We start from the raw sequence: 16,147 nt of genomic DNA on the forward strand, positions 1-16,147 counted from the left end.
ACACACACACACACACACACACACACACACACACACACACACACACAGACACAGTAAGAAAGTCACTGAAAATAGTAGTTTGGCCTGATTTCTAATTCCAACCCTGTAACCATGCAAAATCACAAATGTCCTGAGGACATAAATAGGTAAGGAGGTTGTTCTTAGATCCTGGGCCCCTGATGCCCCAAAATTCCAAAGTAAACCTAGTGGGTAATGCTTAGGCTGGATAACTTGAGCATCTTGCTCTAAGATACTCAGCTATCTTCCAGCTGTAGGAGAACAAAGAGACTGAGATGATATCAGTCACTGAGTCTCTTTCATAGCTGCTCCTGACCCACGAGAAGAACAAAGCAAGTTGGAGGGGTTAATTCAGGAGCACTCTTTGACTTAACCTAGAAGGTAAGAGAAGGGAACGCAAACAGTTGTCTTCATGTAATAGAGAAAGAAGGATGATAGAAGTAAATGAATAATGTAAGAGGAAGAAGATAAAATTTTTTATTTATTCTTCTTGTTTAATCCTTGCTTACATGTAGACCTAGCAGTGCCCTAAAAATACATAGTAGATGCTCTGTAAACATCTGTTGTTGGTGGAGACGATGGTTGTTTAACTGACAGACACTTTCTGCAGCGAGGTTTTAAGTGAATCATCCGTTATGCAAGTGGAATTATAGGTAAAATGCATTTGGTAAAAGGAGGATTCTAAATTACCTCAGCCCATTAACTGTTTACGTGTTTCTCTGCATGGAGTATGGCCATACTTTCATGACATCTGTAGGCATTATTGACCTGCTTCTGTTGTAATTCTTTAAAAATAACTATTAACAGAAACGGGAAGAAAAGAAATGAAAGCAATATGGAATGCTGTGTGGTTGGGTAAAAGAAAGTAGAGTGGTTTTAAGTTCACTGCACTCTGTTTATCTTCTGTTAAAAGACTAGCTTGCTTATTACTGCAGATTTTTCCTCAAAAAGGGGGGGGGGGCTGTATTACAAAAGAGGGAAGCATATAATAAAAGCCTTTTATAGAGTGTAGAATGAGTAAAAGCAGCTTTAGTTCCGGAGGTGGTAAATGGAGAACAGCATTTTCTCGGAAAGCACTCTCTTGTGCCTGGCTGGGTGAGCTTTGTCCAGTTGACATCAGCAAATACATATGGCCATCCTTTCATTCGTGGTCCCAAACCAGAGTGCAGTTAAATCGTTCAGGGACAGCAAATTAAAGTAAGACTCCTTTTGCCATGGTTAATTTGGTGTAGGGAAATTTAGAATGAACAGAGGAAGCAAAAAAATAAATTGCAACGTATTTTCCCTTCCACATGTCTACTATCTTTGTCGCCAGGCCATGAACCTTATCAATGGGAGGAGGCGGTGGATGTGATTCCTTTGGGTAGGATCTTTTCCTGCCCTGTTTGGAGTCTCTTGCGTTGAGACAAGTGGTCTGACATGGTACTCTTCAGGGAAAGCAGTTGTTTAGAGGCTGCATGGTGAAAGAAGCTGCTGTGGGACATCCATGCTCTGTCATCTCCCTGTCTCATGCTCCACACAGCAGTGTGTCCGCTCCATTTCACAGAGGAGAGAACAGTACCGCAGGGCTTGAGTGAGGTTCCCAGTGTTACACAGATCATGGCAGAGTCTAGATTCAAACATGGGTCTTCTGAGCACGATGTTCTTTTAGATGCAGGTGAACAGTGGGAGCTTATTGACTCTTCTTCCACAAAGGTCCTAACTTTATTCTAATTCTGTATTGTTAGTGCATGAGTTTTCCACAGCAAATTATCAGACCCGATCCTTTTCTGGTCATTTGCCTTTACCAGCTATTGGTTTGTGTTGAAAAACTGAAAGTTGAATATAAGTATCAAATCAATCTTATCTCAAAACATTCACATGTGTGTGTATATGTATGTGTGTACTTGTATATATACATATAGATTCTGGCATAATGCATCCCAAGGATAAAAGCAGGAAATTTGGGGCAGGGGAATGGACCAGTGTTTTGATGGATCTTTTCTCTTTTTTTTGCGGTTCTTCCATTTTAGGAAAACTGCTGACTCTTTTATGTTTTTTTTTTATCAGTGACTTTGAGGATGGAGTCAATCTGTTTGGGTTTATGAGGAAAGCTCTTTTGAAGGGAAACCTTTTTATTGAATGCCTTCTGAGTACTGGGGTGTAAAGAAAAATATATGAAGGTCCTACTCTTGAGTAAAACCATTCTAATGAGGACCCCAAATAAATTGACAAATAACCACGATCAATTATGCTGCACTGAGTGCCTACAGCATGGCTGGGCAATGGACAAAGAATAAAAAGACAAGGTTCCTACTCTTTTCCATGTGATAAACTTTTGCTAGCCTTTAATGCTTGGCTTAATAAATGTCCCTTAGGTTTTTCAAGGTCTTCTCTAACTCTCTCACAAGCAGAATTTATTGCTTTTTTGGTAATAAGACATCTGCATATTTATGTACGTATGTATCACATTTATCAAGCAAAATTTATTATCAAAATATTAGAGTATAAGCAAATGGTGTGGGTTGCCTTAAAATGTAAAAACAGCGAGTTTTTTTTTTTTAACATCAAGATAAATGGGGATTATGGAAATGGTGCTACTTGCTACTTTCCATTATTTTTTGCCCATTTTCTAAATGGACTTAGCAGTATGTGAAAAAGTAAGAGCCTATCATACTGAGGTGAACAACTCTTCAAATTTATATTTTTGGGGTATGGAAAAATAGATGACTATACATTTTGCAATCAACCAAATAAAATGGTTTACTTTGCTTGTGTAGTAATCACCATATACAAATGTTAGTCATGCGTCTACAATTGAAGGGCATTCTCTTATGACTCACTCAGGATCTTTGTCATAATCGTTTGGGTTTTTTTCCTATATGGGGGGAAAGCGTCATTGAGCTTTGAATGGAATAGCTTTCATGTTTCTCAGAGTGGTGGGGGTGGGGGTGTGTGTGGAGTGTGCATAAAAAGAAGGAAATCTGTATAATAGAAGAATGTCTGCCTTTAAATAGTAAGTATTTATGTTTAGTATTATGTTCTGAGATCAAGTTTTGAAATGCATAAATGTTTAAGTGGCTGATTAGAAGTCGTTTGGGTGAGCTACTGTAACAGTGCATCAGGCGGTTCTGTCAGCTTGCCAGGAACAATGAATGAAAAGAGAATGAGACAGACACTTTCCAAGACTTATGTTTCAAGAAGCAGGATATATGATACTGTTTGCATCTTGGCTCAGTTGTCTATTGTTAAAATTTCTTCCTCTTGTGTAATATTCAGAGATGAAGGTCCCAAAGTATTTTATTTTTTAAAAAAAATCAATAAAGAAGCCACTTTAAAGAGCAAGATATGCATCCATTATGCTAACTGTTCATGCATAATACATCCACATACATGCAGTTTCTTTGAGACAGAGTGGCAAGTGGTTGTGCCAGAGAAAAAGTAATTACTTAGCAGTTTGAAAGTGAAAATGAGTCTCTTATTAACAGCAATCTATCTAGAAACAAAGAGCAAGGATCTCTGTTCTGATGACATGTGTTTCCATCTAACACACAATACCTAGAATTTGGAGAATGCTGCAAGACAGCTTTGAGGGCAGCTACCACTTCTTTTTTGCCTGTGAAAATTGGAGGGAAAGAACTTTGAATTGGAAGAAAGAAGGACACCAAAAGAGAAAGAGAGTGAAAGGAATTCCATCCTAGTGGGAATGATTTAATGTGTTGTATTCTTTATGGATAAGAGTGTAGACATCCAGAAAGCACAGTTCTGGCCAGACTTACATAGGTGGAGCAGTAAAATTGTCGATTACTATTAAAAATGAATTGATGGTCCTTTCATTGTATGCCAAGGATTCTAAAACAGGTAAACAGGTAAATTACACACAATTCTGATGCTGGGCATGTTTAAATCTTTAACTGTTGTAACTGGACATTAATGAACTTCAAGAAAAATGATGTAGCATTAAACTTCTTCAGACTTAGTATTGTTGTAGGCTCTGCTGTACGTTCCTTAGGAAATGGGTACATTTCAGTTCTGGTTTGGCAGTATTTCTCACATTATATCGGGTGTCCTTATGAATTGCTTACTTCATTTGTTGATCTTTTGTGGTAGATCATAAGTTTTTGTGAGAACACATTGTCTATTGTGTTCATGTATTGTGCCCAGTGTTTAACATAGTGGCTGGGCTGTGTGGGCCCTGTATAAATTTGTTCAGTTCTCAGAGGAAGGAAATAATGACATTCAATGATTATAGTAGATACTTGCTTAAAAGTCTGATTCAGTCAACTGTAATGTACTTGCCTACGTATAGATTGTCCCCTATCTTGGTATTGTGCATATGCAGTGCATATATGCCCCAAACTGCCTTATCTATAGTCTAGCAACCCTCTGATGCATTTGTGCACCAGGAAGACAAGCATGAATATTTATATTAGTGGAAGTTAGATACAATTTAGAATGTTGAGGTTTTTCTTGCATAACATATACGTACAACAGAATATAAAGATGTCTTGGTATCTGTATCAGTTATCTGTACTTCTGCTGAGCCGTTTGAAGCAGACATTTTAATGTTGATGGTAGTTGGATGAATATGTGAGAGAGGGATGAATAACTGAGCTGCCCATTTTGGGGAGTGGGTGGTGCAAGGAAGATACTAATTCACACTGGAAAGGCTGTTTCTCTACAAATTAGTCTGCCAATGCTCAGAAATCCTGGTTTAGTTTCAGAAGCCAGGTATCTGCCTGGATGAGGCTCAAGGAAGAGATCTGGAAAATAGCCAGGGCTTCTAATATTAAGGGCTTTCAAAACCAGCAAGGCCAACCTCCGGTCAATTCATCCCTTCATAAAGAGCCAAGTAGAGACTCTAGAGTAGATATAATGTTATCCAGCTTGCTTACATGAGCCAGCAGTTGTGCCACTGGGTTCTACCCCAGCCTTGAGCTACAGAGAATCGTTGGGCATCATAATTAAGTGATGTAGGCCCAAGAACATCTGTTGCTATTGCAAAGTCTTCATGAGCAATTCTCACACAAAAAGAAGCAGTTTTTACAAATGGTGCAGCTGCGTGAGCAGGGTAGAGGAAGGGGTGGGATGGGTGAGGGGCTTCTGTGTGGTGGAAAGATGAAACATTCTTCCAAAAAGGCCCGTAATCCTGGCTGACTTCCCTCTGTTGATAGAATGAGAGAAAGTTTGCAAGATTCTTTTCTGGGTTCACCTAAAAAGATGAAATAAGTGGGTGTTTGGATTTCTGCTTTTAGTAAATGCGTACATCCTCAATATTTTGCTCAGTTCTGGTTCAGAATAAGTAAGCTGCATTTGCAGCATGTGTAGACTCTCCCCACCCCCAACTCACACCCCTTTCAGCATAACAGATGGTAAATTCTGTGGCTGCCAGTTCTAGCATAATGTGGTTGCAGAAAATAGAAAGCAAAGCAACATGAAGACCCCTGATAGAACACAGCTGGGGATGGGAGACAGCTTGTGAATCTGCTGATGATAACCATAGGATTAGTGTGAACACATATAGCTGGACTATAGAAATGGGCTACCTACATGTTGGAATAAAACTGATGTTGAGACCTGTTATTAACCTGAGTTTGTCTACCTGGGCCTTAACAGCAGAGAGCATGAACCTAATGTTTTTCTTCGGGGCAACTAGTACAAGCCTACTTAAAATTGTCATGCATCACATTAGTGATTGTGTATGATGTCAACTGGTGGCCTTTTTCAGATCTGACTAGATGGAGCACCATTCCTGTTTAATGCTTTTGCCATCCAAAGTCTCACTAAAAACTCTGGCTATTTGACTGAAGCAAGAATTGAATAAACCTCTAATTCCTTTAGGTAGAGCTTCGAGAGCTACATAGAGGGAACCAAGTGATATTAAGTCAGGAGCAACACTCCCAAGTGCCAGCTCTTAAATGAAGACAGTTTTTTACAAGACATCTCACATTTTTCAGAAATGCCAGATTAAGAAACATTAAATTAATTTGAAAGTAAAGTACCAGATATATTTCACTTGGCAATCATGACTCAGGAGTTTGAGCCTAGTCGGAAACTAGGTTTCTTTTTGTGCCTTATGCTACACTGTGCATTGTTGGAGGAAGGTAGACAGACTGGTAGGGGTGGTGGGGAAGTCCAGAACAAACAGAGGCCCATTCTAGAAAATGAGAGGAACATTCCTGAAACTGCTAGCCAGAAATCTCCTATCATTAAGGATTATGATGTCTAATGTAGTCCACTTGGGTTGAGGAAGGAGCTAAGAAAAGCCTATATGCGAATTTAGAACTCTACTATTTAGAATTTTAAACACCAAAAAATCATAAATGTTGTTTGTTTAAGCTGAAACTACAGACTATATTAGACAGAATTATTATTATTTTTTACAGAGGATGGGATTGCCACAGGGAAACCTTAATCAAAGAAATGCCTTCTCCTTTAGTAAATAAGTTAGGTCCAGCCTAATTCATTTTGACTGGGCGGGGGATCCTGAGTCAGGACTTAGTAACCAGATTTGCTAATTTAACACTGTGTACTTGCTTCATGTTCTCTTGCCAGAATACATTTACCCATATGAACAGGGACAGTATGACATTTCAGTGGTTCTTTAACGACTAAAGGGGAAAACTGAACTGCAAGCTTCTTACTTTTTTATTTTTTAAATATTTTGAAAGGACAGGAAAGGGCAGAGAATAGTACAACAATACCCATTGCACAGAACTGTTATTTCTCTTGAAATTCAAAAATAAGGAATGCAGCAAATACAACTGAAAGTTCTCACCATTTCTAGTCCCATTCCTCTCCCTATCTCCTAAGAGACAACTACTGTCATAAATGTTGTATATTTCTTTTCATTTCATATTTTTATATATATTAGATGTATCAAAGCATATGAGATGATTTGTGTATGTAAGATGTTATTTGATATATCTGATATATCTTCTGCAACTCATTAAACATGATGGTTTTTTTTTTTTTTTTTTGAGATGAAGTCTCACTCTGTCGCCAGGCTGGAGTGCAGTGGCATGATCTTGGCTCACTGCAACCTCCGCCTCATGGGTTCAAGCAATTCTCCTGCCTCAGCCTCCCGGGTAGCTGGGAGTACAGGCGTGTGCCACCACACCCAGCTAATTTTTGTATTTTTAGTAGAGATGGGGTTTCACCATGTTGGCAAGGATGGTCTTGATCTCTTGACCTCATGATCCGCCTGCCTTGGCCTCCCAAAGTGCTGGGATTACAGGCTTGAGCCACCGTGCCCAGCCAACGTGATGGTTTTTAACATTTATGTTGATACATATGGCTTTATTCATTTTCACTGCTCTGTAGTGTAGTATATGAACATACCATGATGTATTATTATTAAAAATGTGGAACATTTTTGTATATGTTATACATTACTAGAGATTCTCTGGGTATATACACCAATTCTAGAAGTAGAATTGCTGAGTCATAGGAAAGTATATATTCAATTTTGATAGAAGTTTATTTCCAAAGTAATTATACCAATTGACACATCCATCAGTGGTCTATGAGAGTTGCTGTCTCCCGGTATCAGATTTTTTCAGTTTTTGCCAGTCTGATAGGTGAGACTATCTCATTGTTTTAATCTGGATTTTTCACATTATGTGACACATAATTTTTTAGCTATTGAAAATTGGAATTAATATCCAAAGGGATGAAATTCCTATATATTTATCTGGCAGGTTAGCAATCAAATATAATTTAAAATTGTGCTTTATTCATATAGCACTCTTAGGGAATAAGGTATTCCCAAGATAATACATTTTAAATTACTCCTCTAATAGCTAGAAATTACTTTTTAATGTTTTAGCTACTTGTGGTGAATATCTTGTTATATATCCCTGTTTTATGAAATTCAAGATATACTGAATTCAGTCCTTATAATAATAAACATTAGGTTTTTAAAAAAAATTCATTAATGCCTCCAGGGGCCTATCAATACAGGAGATACTTGTTTCTATACCAGATACCCTAAAAGGTCCTTATGCTCTAATAGTTATTTTTGCCTTTTATGGTCTTGCCTCCCAAAGTCTTTTCAGTGAGTTCTCCCACCTTTTTAAATTAAAAATTGGTTTATATAAATGATATGTGCTTAGTATGGAATATTTTATCTTCTCTCCTTTTAATTTGGTACCTTCCTCTATTCAGAATTCTGAGGACACATGGATCACTTTTTCTTGGGTGAGAGTGTGTGCCGTGTGGCTGCCTTTTGCCCTCATTCAGTAGTCTTTTTTTTGAGTCAGAGTCTTGCTCTGTCACCCAGGCTGGAGTGCAATGGTGTGATCTTGGCTCAGTGCAACTTCTGCCTCCTGGGCTGAAGCAATTCTCCTGCCTCAGCCTCCCGAGTAGCTGGGATTACAGGCACGTGCCACCACACCTGGCTAATTTTTGTATTTTTAGTAGAGACGGCTTTTCACCGTGTTGGCCAAGCTGGTCTCTTTGGCCAGGCTGGTCTCATACCCCTGACCTCGTGATCCGCCTGCCTCGGCCTCCCAAAGTGCTGGGATTACAGGCGCAAGCCACCACGCCCAGCCTGTGGTAGTCTTTCCATTCCCTCCCAAGTATGCACCAATGTTCTGGATAGGTGAAGCTGTTTGGAATCAGACCCGTACATGAGTGACTATGTATAGCATTAGCCAAACATAAAAAGAGGTACAAACATTCCCTTAAAGAATGAATGTATTTTAACTCAAGGATGTTAAATCGGGCTATTACTGAGGAGATAATGAGCAGGAAGGTGATTCATATCTTAGAAGGTCTGAGGAAATTGGCCAGATACAAATGGCACAAACACCATGCTGGCTGAGCAGTGCAAGTTCATATATGACCATTGATGCTTTTCAAAGGTTTTAAATTTGGTTTTGTTTTCAGAAAATTGCTGTTGTTTGTAAGTTTGCTCTTGCTTGCCTTTTCAAATTTAAAATTTATGATTGAAGTTTAACATTTGTTTACTTCTCTCATTTCAGTGTGACAAAATTAAGCAAGAACGAGATGAAGCTGTTAAAAAACTGGAAGAATTTCAGAAAAGTACGTAAGCATTTCAGTGGAATTATTATAACACATATAGCGTATTGGGGATTATGTGAGTAGATATATACCCTGTTTAGTTGCTAATGTCCTGGTCATGCAATCAAGAAATCAAGACTTCCTTCTTTGTCCAAACATGCCCAGGCATTACTTTAAGCTTTAAAGAAATGGAATAAGCATCATTGTTTCATCAAGGGTGTTAGAAAAACCTGTACTTGTTATAAAACAGTTTAACTATACAGAAAAGTTAAAGGAGAACAAAAATGGCTTGTTGGCTCCTTGAAAAAGGCCAATGCTAGTACTTTATAGTCTCTCCTTGTTGGTCTTTTATTTGTGTAGTAAAAAATGTAATCATGTTTTGAATTCAGTTTTGCAGCCTGCTTTTTTCAGTAAATAGTACTCATGGTCATATTTGTATGTCAGTACAGATGTACATCAGTTTTTTGTTTGTTTGTTTTTTTGAGATGGAGTCTCGCTCTATCACTAGGCTGGAGTGCAGTAGCAAGATCTTGGCTCACTGCAACCTCTGCCTCCTGGGTTTAAGCAATTCTCCTGCCTCAGCCTCCCAAGTAGCTGGAACTACAAGTGCACACCACCACGCCCAGCTAATTTTTGTATTTTTAGTAGAGACGGGGTTTCACCATATTGGCCAGGATGGTCCTAATCTCTTGACCTTGTGATCCTCCCGCCTCAGCCTCCCAAAGTGCTGGAATTACAGGTGGGAGCCACTGTACCCAGCCTGTTCATCAGTTTTAATTGTTGTCCGTAGTATTCCATTATAGGATAGTACCATAATGTATTTAATTATTCTTTCACTGACAGATTATTCCTGGTTTTTAGCTATTATAAATAATGTGATGGCAGGTATTCTGACACTTACATCTTTACAGTAATCTAAATAGTTCCTGAGGTTAACTCATAGAAAAGGAATTACACTGGAGATCCACTGTACAGCATTGTGCCTATAGCTAATAATACTGTGTTATATACTTAAAATTTACCAAGAGGGTAGATCTTATGTTAAGTATTGTTACTACAAAAGAAAATAAGTAAATAAAGAGGACAGAAGGAAACTTTGGGAGGCGATGGATATGTCTGCAGCCTTGATGGTGGTGATGGTCTCACAGGTGTATAATAATCCCCCAAACTCATCATGTTGTATACGTGAAATATGTATGGCTTTTTACATGTCACTTATACCTTAATAAAGTGGTTCAAGAATAGAGAAAAGGAATGAAAGCTTCATAGAACTTAAACATTTTAAGAGTATGAATGTTTGAAATAGCCCTCTCACTGAAGAAAGTTACATTCCCACAAAAGCTATACTTTCCAAATTTTTGCTATTTTTTTATGTATGTAAATCTGTTATTTATCCCCTAAGACAACATAGCTGATCAGACCCAGAAGGATCAGATGGAAATATGTCATAGGCAAAGGGTCAGACCGTAGCAGGGAAAGTGACCCCTCTCTTGGAAACAAGGCCTTTCTCCATCATTCTGCAGATGCTCTGTCAGTCAGGGTATTTGATTATTTATAAAGAGTTGATTTGGTAACTACACAACAGAACATTTTATTCTAGGTAAAACAGCCATACAAATGTAGCATTATGGTTAAATTTCAGCAGCAAGTTTATTTCAGTGTCTGGTTGTAAGGTTGTAACAGAGAACATCCAAGGGGAATCTTGTTAATATTACATGTCTTTGGAGGCCAATATGCTATGCTAGAAATATCTCTTATTTGCATATGTATGAATTCCAATTATATGGTACTTTTTTACTTATGGAATGTACTTATTCTTAAAGAGTTATACCATTGGCATTGTTACCAGTTAATATGCTTGAATTATTGATAATGGATTGGTATGCAGTGGGAATAGTTCAAGTTCCTTATGGTTGGGCTTATAAAATATTTGGTCTAGGGCTTATAAAATATTTTGGTCTAGGTAGGCAGTAGGGACTTTGCCTCCTGCATTATGCAAAACCAGAAGCAACATTCCCCAAAATCAACCTTCGAAGTAACATTTAAATTCTGCTTTCATCTGCCATTTTTCTTTTCCCTTTCTTTGTCTCTTCCTCTGAATACCTTTGGTAGTTTTAAAAATTTACATTTTTCCTTATGAGCAACTCAAAGCCTGAGAGGATTGATTGGAAGATTAGTACAACAATCTGTATGGTTGTATGCATTTAGTTTTTACCTTTACTAAGTGTCTTTAATTAATTTAAGGCTTGGATGTTAGGAAAACAGAGTACTAATTCTTTTTTTCTTACTCTCTTGGTAACTCAGAACAACAGAGTACCAACTCTTTACTCAGTCTCAAAAGGAGAGAAAACAAGGACTTGGCCGGGTGCGATGGCTCACTCCTGTAATCCCAGCACTTTGGGAGGCCGAGGCAGGTGGATCACGAGGTCAGGGAGATCAAGACCATCTTGGCTAACACGGTGAAACCCCGTCTCTACTAAAAATACAAAAAATTAGCCAGGCGTGGTGGCGGGCGCCTGTAGTCCTAGCTACTTTGGAGGCTGAGGCAGGAGAATCACTTGAACCCGGGAGGCGGAGGTTGCAGTAAGCCGAGATCTTGCCACTGCACTCCAGACTGGCGACAGAGTCAGACTCCATCTCAAAAAAAACCCAAAAAACAAAACAAATGAGGACTAAGAAAACTTAATTTGTCAGAAAACTGTATCTGGGATAAATAATTCATGGCTTTTGAGCAGAGGGTAGAATTTCAGATTTGGAAGGGAATAGGCAGTATTTTTATCACCAGTGAAGAGCATTAGTTTTTGTGAATCCATTTCTGCATTAATAAAATTGGTATAAATGACCTTGCTTCATAGACCATTTGAGGGTAAAAAAAGATAATCTGTATAAAAAATGCTTAACACTGTACCTGGCATATAGTAAGTGCTCAATAAATATTAGTTGCTACTACCACCATCTCATCAACTAAAATATCCAGTGCCTGATTGCCCTTCAGTATTAAGAGTTCATATCATTTACCTTTAGGGAGTTAGTTCTTTGGCACCAGACTCCACATTTGGACAGTGGTGGAGGAAAGTTTCTTTTGGTGCTGAGTTGAAATCTGAAATCCCTGTAATGTTTACCTTCTAGGCCTATGTTTACCTACTAGGCCTACGTCTTTTTTTTTTTTTTTTTTTTTTTTTGAGACAGAGTCTCATTCTATTGCCCAGACTGGAATGCAGTGGCGTGATCTCTCCTCGCTGCAACCTCCGCCTCCTGGATTCAAGCAATTCTTGTGCCTCACTCTCCCAAGTAGCTTGGATTACAGGTGGGTGCCCTCATGCCTGGCTATTTTTTGTATTTTTAGTAGAGATGGGCTTTCACCATGTTGGCCATGTTGGTCTTGAACTCTTGATCTCAAGTGATTCTGTTGCCCTGTTGCCTCAGCCTCTCAAAAGTGCTGGGATTACAGGCATGAGCCACCACACCCGGCCTAGGCCTAGGGAACAGCTGAATAAGGGTTAGGAAAAGCTTTGGCCATAGGGCTCTACTCTCCCTAGCTTAGCATACTTTTCCCAGGATAAATGTTTTTATCCATGTGTCCATGTCATTTTTGATCCTCTGCTAGCTCTCTCTGAGCCTTCCTCCTACACACAAAGAACACCACCACATAGCAAAGCTGTGTTCGCTAGACCAGATTCCTGTGAAAGGAAAAGTAACTAAACACCTTTCATATCTATTTATTTATTTATTTATTTATTTTTGAGATGGAGTTTTGCTCTTTTTGCCCAGGCTGAAGTACAATGGCGTGTTCTCGGCCCACTGCAACCTCTGCCTCCTGAGTTCAAGTGATTCTCCTGCCTTAGCCTCCAAAGTAGCTGGGATTGCAGGCAGCTAACATTGTATTTTTAGCATAGACAGGGTTTCACCATGTTGGCCAGGCTGGTCTCGAACTCCCAACCTCAGGTGATCTGCCTGCCTCGGCCTCCCAAAGTGCTGGGATTACAGGCATGAGCCACCATGTACAGCCCCTTTTATATCTTTTCAACCACAATGTTAAATCCATTAATCTGTTTTAAGGACACACCGATTTTCCTACATATGTGCCAACTTTCATGGCTCTTTCCTTACCACATGGAAAACTTTTAAAGTGGTCTGATGTTGAAGAAGAATTTGTGATATGTTCACCACATATGCTTTAGAGATATTGTACATCTAAATATCGCCGGGAGTTGGAGTTGGGAGAGGAGATTTGCTCTAGAAGCAACATCATTGGTGGTGACACCTTGTGTAATGAATTAGAAAGGACTATAGAAAAGTAGAGTCACCTGGAAATGGTTTTAGCTGGGCTTTACCAGCTAGAACTCTGTGATTTGGAGTATGTTATTTAACTTCTCTGTGCCTCCGTGTTCTCAAATATGAAATTGCTGCGATGATCCCTACGTGTTAGGATTGTTGTGAGTCTTCGTGAGGGAGGGAACACACGAAGAGTTTAGCACGAGGCTGGACACATAGTCAGGCTCAACAGATGGTGATGGTAGTTGTTTCCTAAGCAATTCTATACTATAGAGAACATTCTCATAAAAGGCTGTTCACAGATGAGCTTAGGCCTTCAATCCTTCAAACAGACACTAACACGAGCACCTACTTTGCATGTAGCATTGTGCTAGGTGCAAGAGAATCAGACGTGTAAAACAAAATCCCTGCTCTAATGTTCATAGTGAGTAGAAGATAAAAACAAGTAAAAAAAAAAAAAAACAAAAACAGTTACCCTACAATGTAATGTGTACTACAGTGCCATTTATGTAAGACTGCTTTGAAGTCATAGTTGAAGAGAGACAAACTTCGCTTGAAGAGAGACAAACTTCACTAATTCGAGTAGACTAATAGAAACAATAGTTGATGTACTTTTATGTTATACTTCTAAGTTCTCAGGGCCATTAAAATTTTTTTATTATGAAAAACTTCAAAGTTATGCAAAGGCGAGAACATAATGTAACGAACCCTCATGTTCCAGTTTTCTGGGTGCAACAGTTGCCAACTCACAGCCAGTCTTCCAACTGTACACCCATACACCCACTGTCACTGCCCTTGGATTGCTTTGGAACTAATTCTGGTCATCATATCATTTTACTGTTTACTGCAAAAGATTAGAATTCTTTTCTTTTTAACATAACTGCAGTATTACGGACACTTTATTAAAAGTTCATCTTTTTTCTTTTTTAAACCTCATGTCATCCAAATATGCAAATATGACAGGTACAGTGGCCATGGATTGTGGATATTCTGAGACAAGCCCAATTCAGAACCATAGGGCAAATTATTACATGAATAGCTAAATGTTTAAAGAACTTTTATTCTTTGAAATGTGCAAATAAATTTACATATTAAAAGTATTTCTGTTTTGCATCATGTGACTTTTGGTTTTGGAAATGGGGTCATGGTTTATAAAGATATGATCACCCTTTGAAATATACTCTTCCCTTATGAACCTAGAACATTGGTAAGTAGGTTGTTATGCTACCAATTTAGCACTGGAAGAATTTCTTAAACTAAAAATTAATGCGCAATTTAAAAAAATGTCTACTGTTCTCTCTTTGAGAAGAAATAAAAACCCCACCAGATGGAGTGTACCAAATCAGAATTGGAGAAAATGTGAGCAAGGACTACCCAGCTACATTTATCAAGTTAAATCACAGGGTACCTTTTTACAAACTGTTTAGAAAATAAATGTTTTTTTGTTTTGTTTTGTTTTGTTTCCTATTTGCTAGGCCTAAACCTCACTACTGTGGAATGAATTTTCTTACTCTTTCAAGAGCAAGAATGTTATTGAATAAAAAGTAAGATTCCTATGAAAAATGCAGAGTGTTTATGTTTTTGTTATGATAGTGGAAATACCAGATTGTGGCAGAAGATGTCAAGTAGTTAAGGCTAAAAATTCAAAGTAATATTTGATGTTGTAAAAATTGTATAGGTTTCTTTTCTCTTTCCTTCACATTTTTGAAGAACCTACCTTGTAAACATAGTGATAAAATGCCAGGAATATTAGGATTTTAAGGAAATAATAGAGCCTATTATTTAAACTACAATATAAAAGGCAATTATATTGATGAAGAGCTACATGGGCTTTGTGTGTGTGAATAAACTTGGCCTGTGTTCAGCTTCTATTTGTTCTTCTGGCATAAACACATATTGTGTGTGATTCCAGTTTAATGGGGACCCGTTTGTATGCCAAGCAGCTGCATTTTAGGACCTATTGCGTGATTTCATAGCTCTCTGAAAATTGGTTCTATTCAGAACAAGAGATAGAAGAGAAGAAGGGGGGTGATGTGGGGGGGGGGGAGCTTCAACACACAATCATTTCTTTTCAATTGGAGCCAGAAAGGTTGATGACAACATGACCATTGTGTTATAATGATAAGACCACTAAGGCATCTGTACCTCTCATCAAGGCTTTCACACAACAGCAGATACAATTTAATTCACTGCTCTGTCAGCAGTGCTGATACCATTATGCCGTCTGTCTCCACAGTTATAATCACTGTCCTCTGAGAAATGCAGTTGAAATGATCTTGAGCAGTCAAAGAAACTCTCAATTAAGGCTGCCACTTCCAATGTGTCAGATTGTGTCTTATGCACTTGGTACAATTTTCACTTCCAATCCTGTTTATTTACAATGTCTACCAGTAATTACGCTTAACGTGTCATTTAGTGAGGGGGGCCCCTGCCAAGCCGATTGTTGGGTGCTGCTGTACCATTGAGTGGGAGTTTCTCGAAGTCAATGCCATCAGCAGCTTTTAGGCCCTGATGGGATGCAGTAGTAATGTTGATAATGCAAGTATCGTGCTCATCAAGTCATAATTAGATGCCACTCAAATGTGCCACTTGTAATAACAGTGTTGATTCATGTTTTTCTCGGTGACTGCAACTACTAATTAGTTAAGTGGTTTTTGGTTGGCCTGCATTTGCTGCAGATTATTATTACCCCTGAAAAAATGTCAAGGTTAGAGATGTTTCTGGCCATTTAGTGCTGCTTTATGAATTTGAATATTAACATAATAAGAACTTTGGACAGACTTAGGAAGTAATACATTTTTGTATTTAATTTGGAGAGAAATTTTTTCCCCTGAGTTTAATCATAATTGCA

General features: G+C 38.4%; 1 protein-coding gene across 4 annotated transcripts in view; it reads left to right on the forward strand.

Annotated features, from left to right (window-relative positions):
- SHTN1 (shootin 1) overlaps positions 1–16,147 on the forward strand; it is a 123,594-nt gene that overhangs the window by 27,580 nt on the left and 79,867 nt on the right. For 3 of the 4 annotated variants that reach the window (XM_032176815.2, XM_058435975.1, XM_032176841.2), the window contains exon 3: positions 8,982–9,042. In XM_032176815.2, the coding sequence (XP_032032706.1) occupies positions 8,982–9,042 (61 nt within the window). Of the gene's footprint in view, positions 1–8,981; positions 9,043–12,216; positions 12,329–16,147 lie in introns of those variants that run through there. The other variant, XM_058435974.1, reaches the window with a different exon arrangement.

This window comes from Hylobates moloch, unplaced genomic scaffold (genome assembly GCF_009828535.3).
Source record: "Hylobates moloch isolate HMO894 unplaced genomic scaffold, HMol_V3 SCAFFOLD_3, whole genome shotgun sequence".
In the NCBI taxonomy this organism is placed as follows: Eukaryota; Metazoa; Chordata; class Mammalia; order Primates; family Hylobatidae; genus Hylobates; species Hylobates moloch.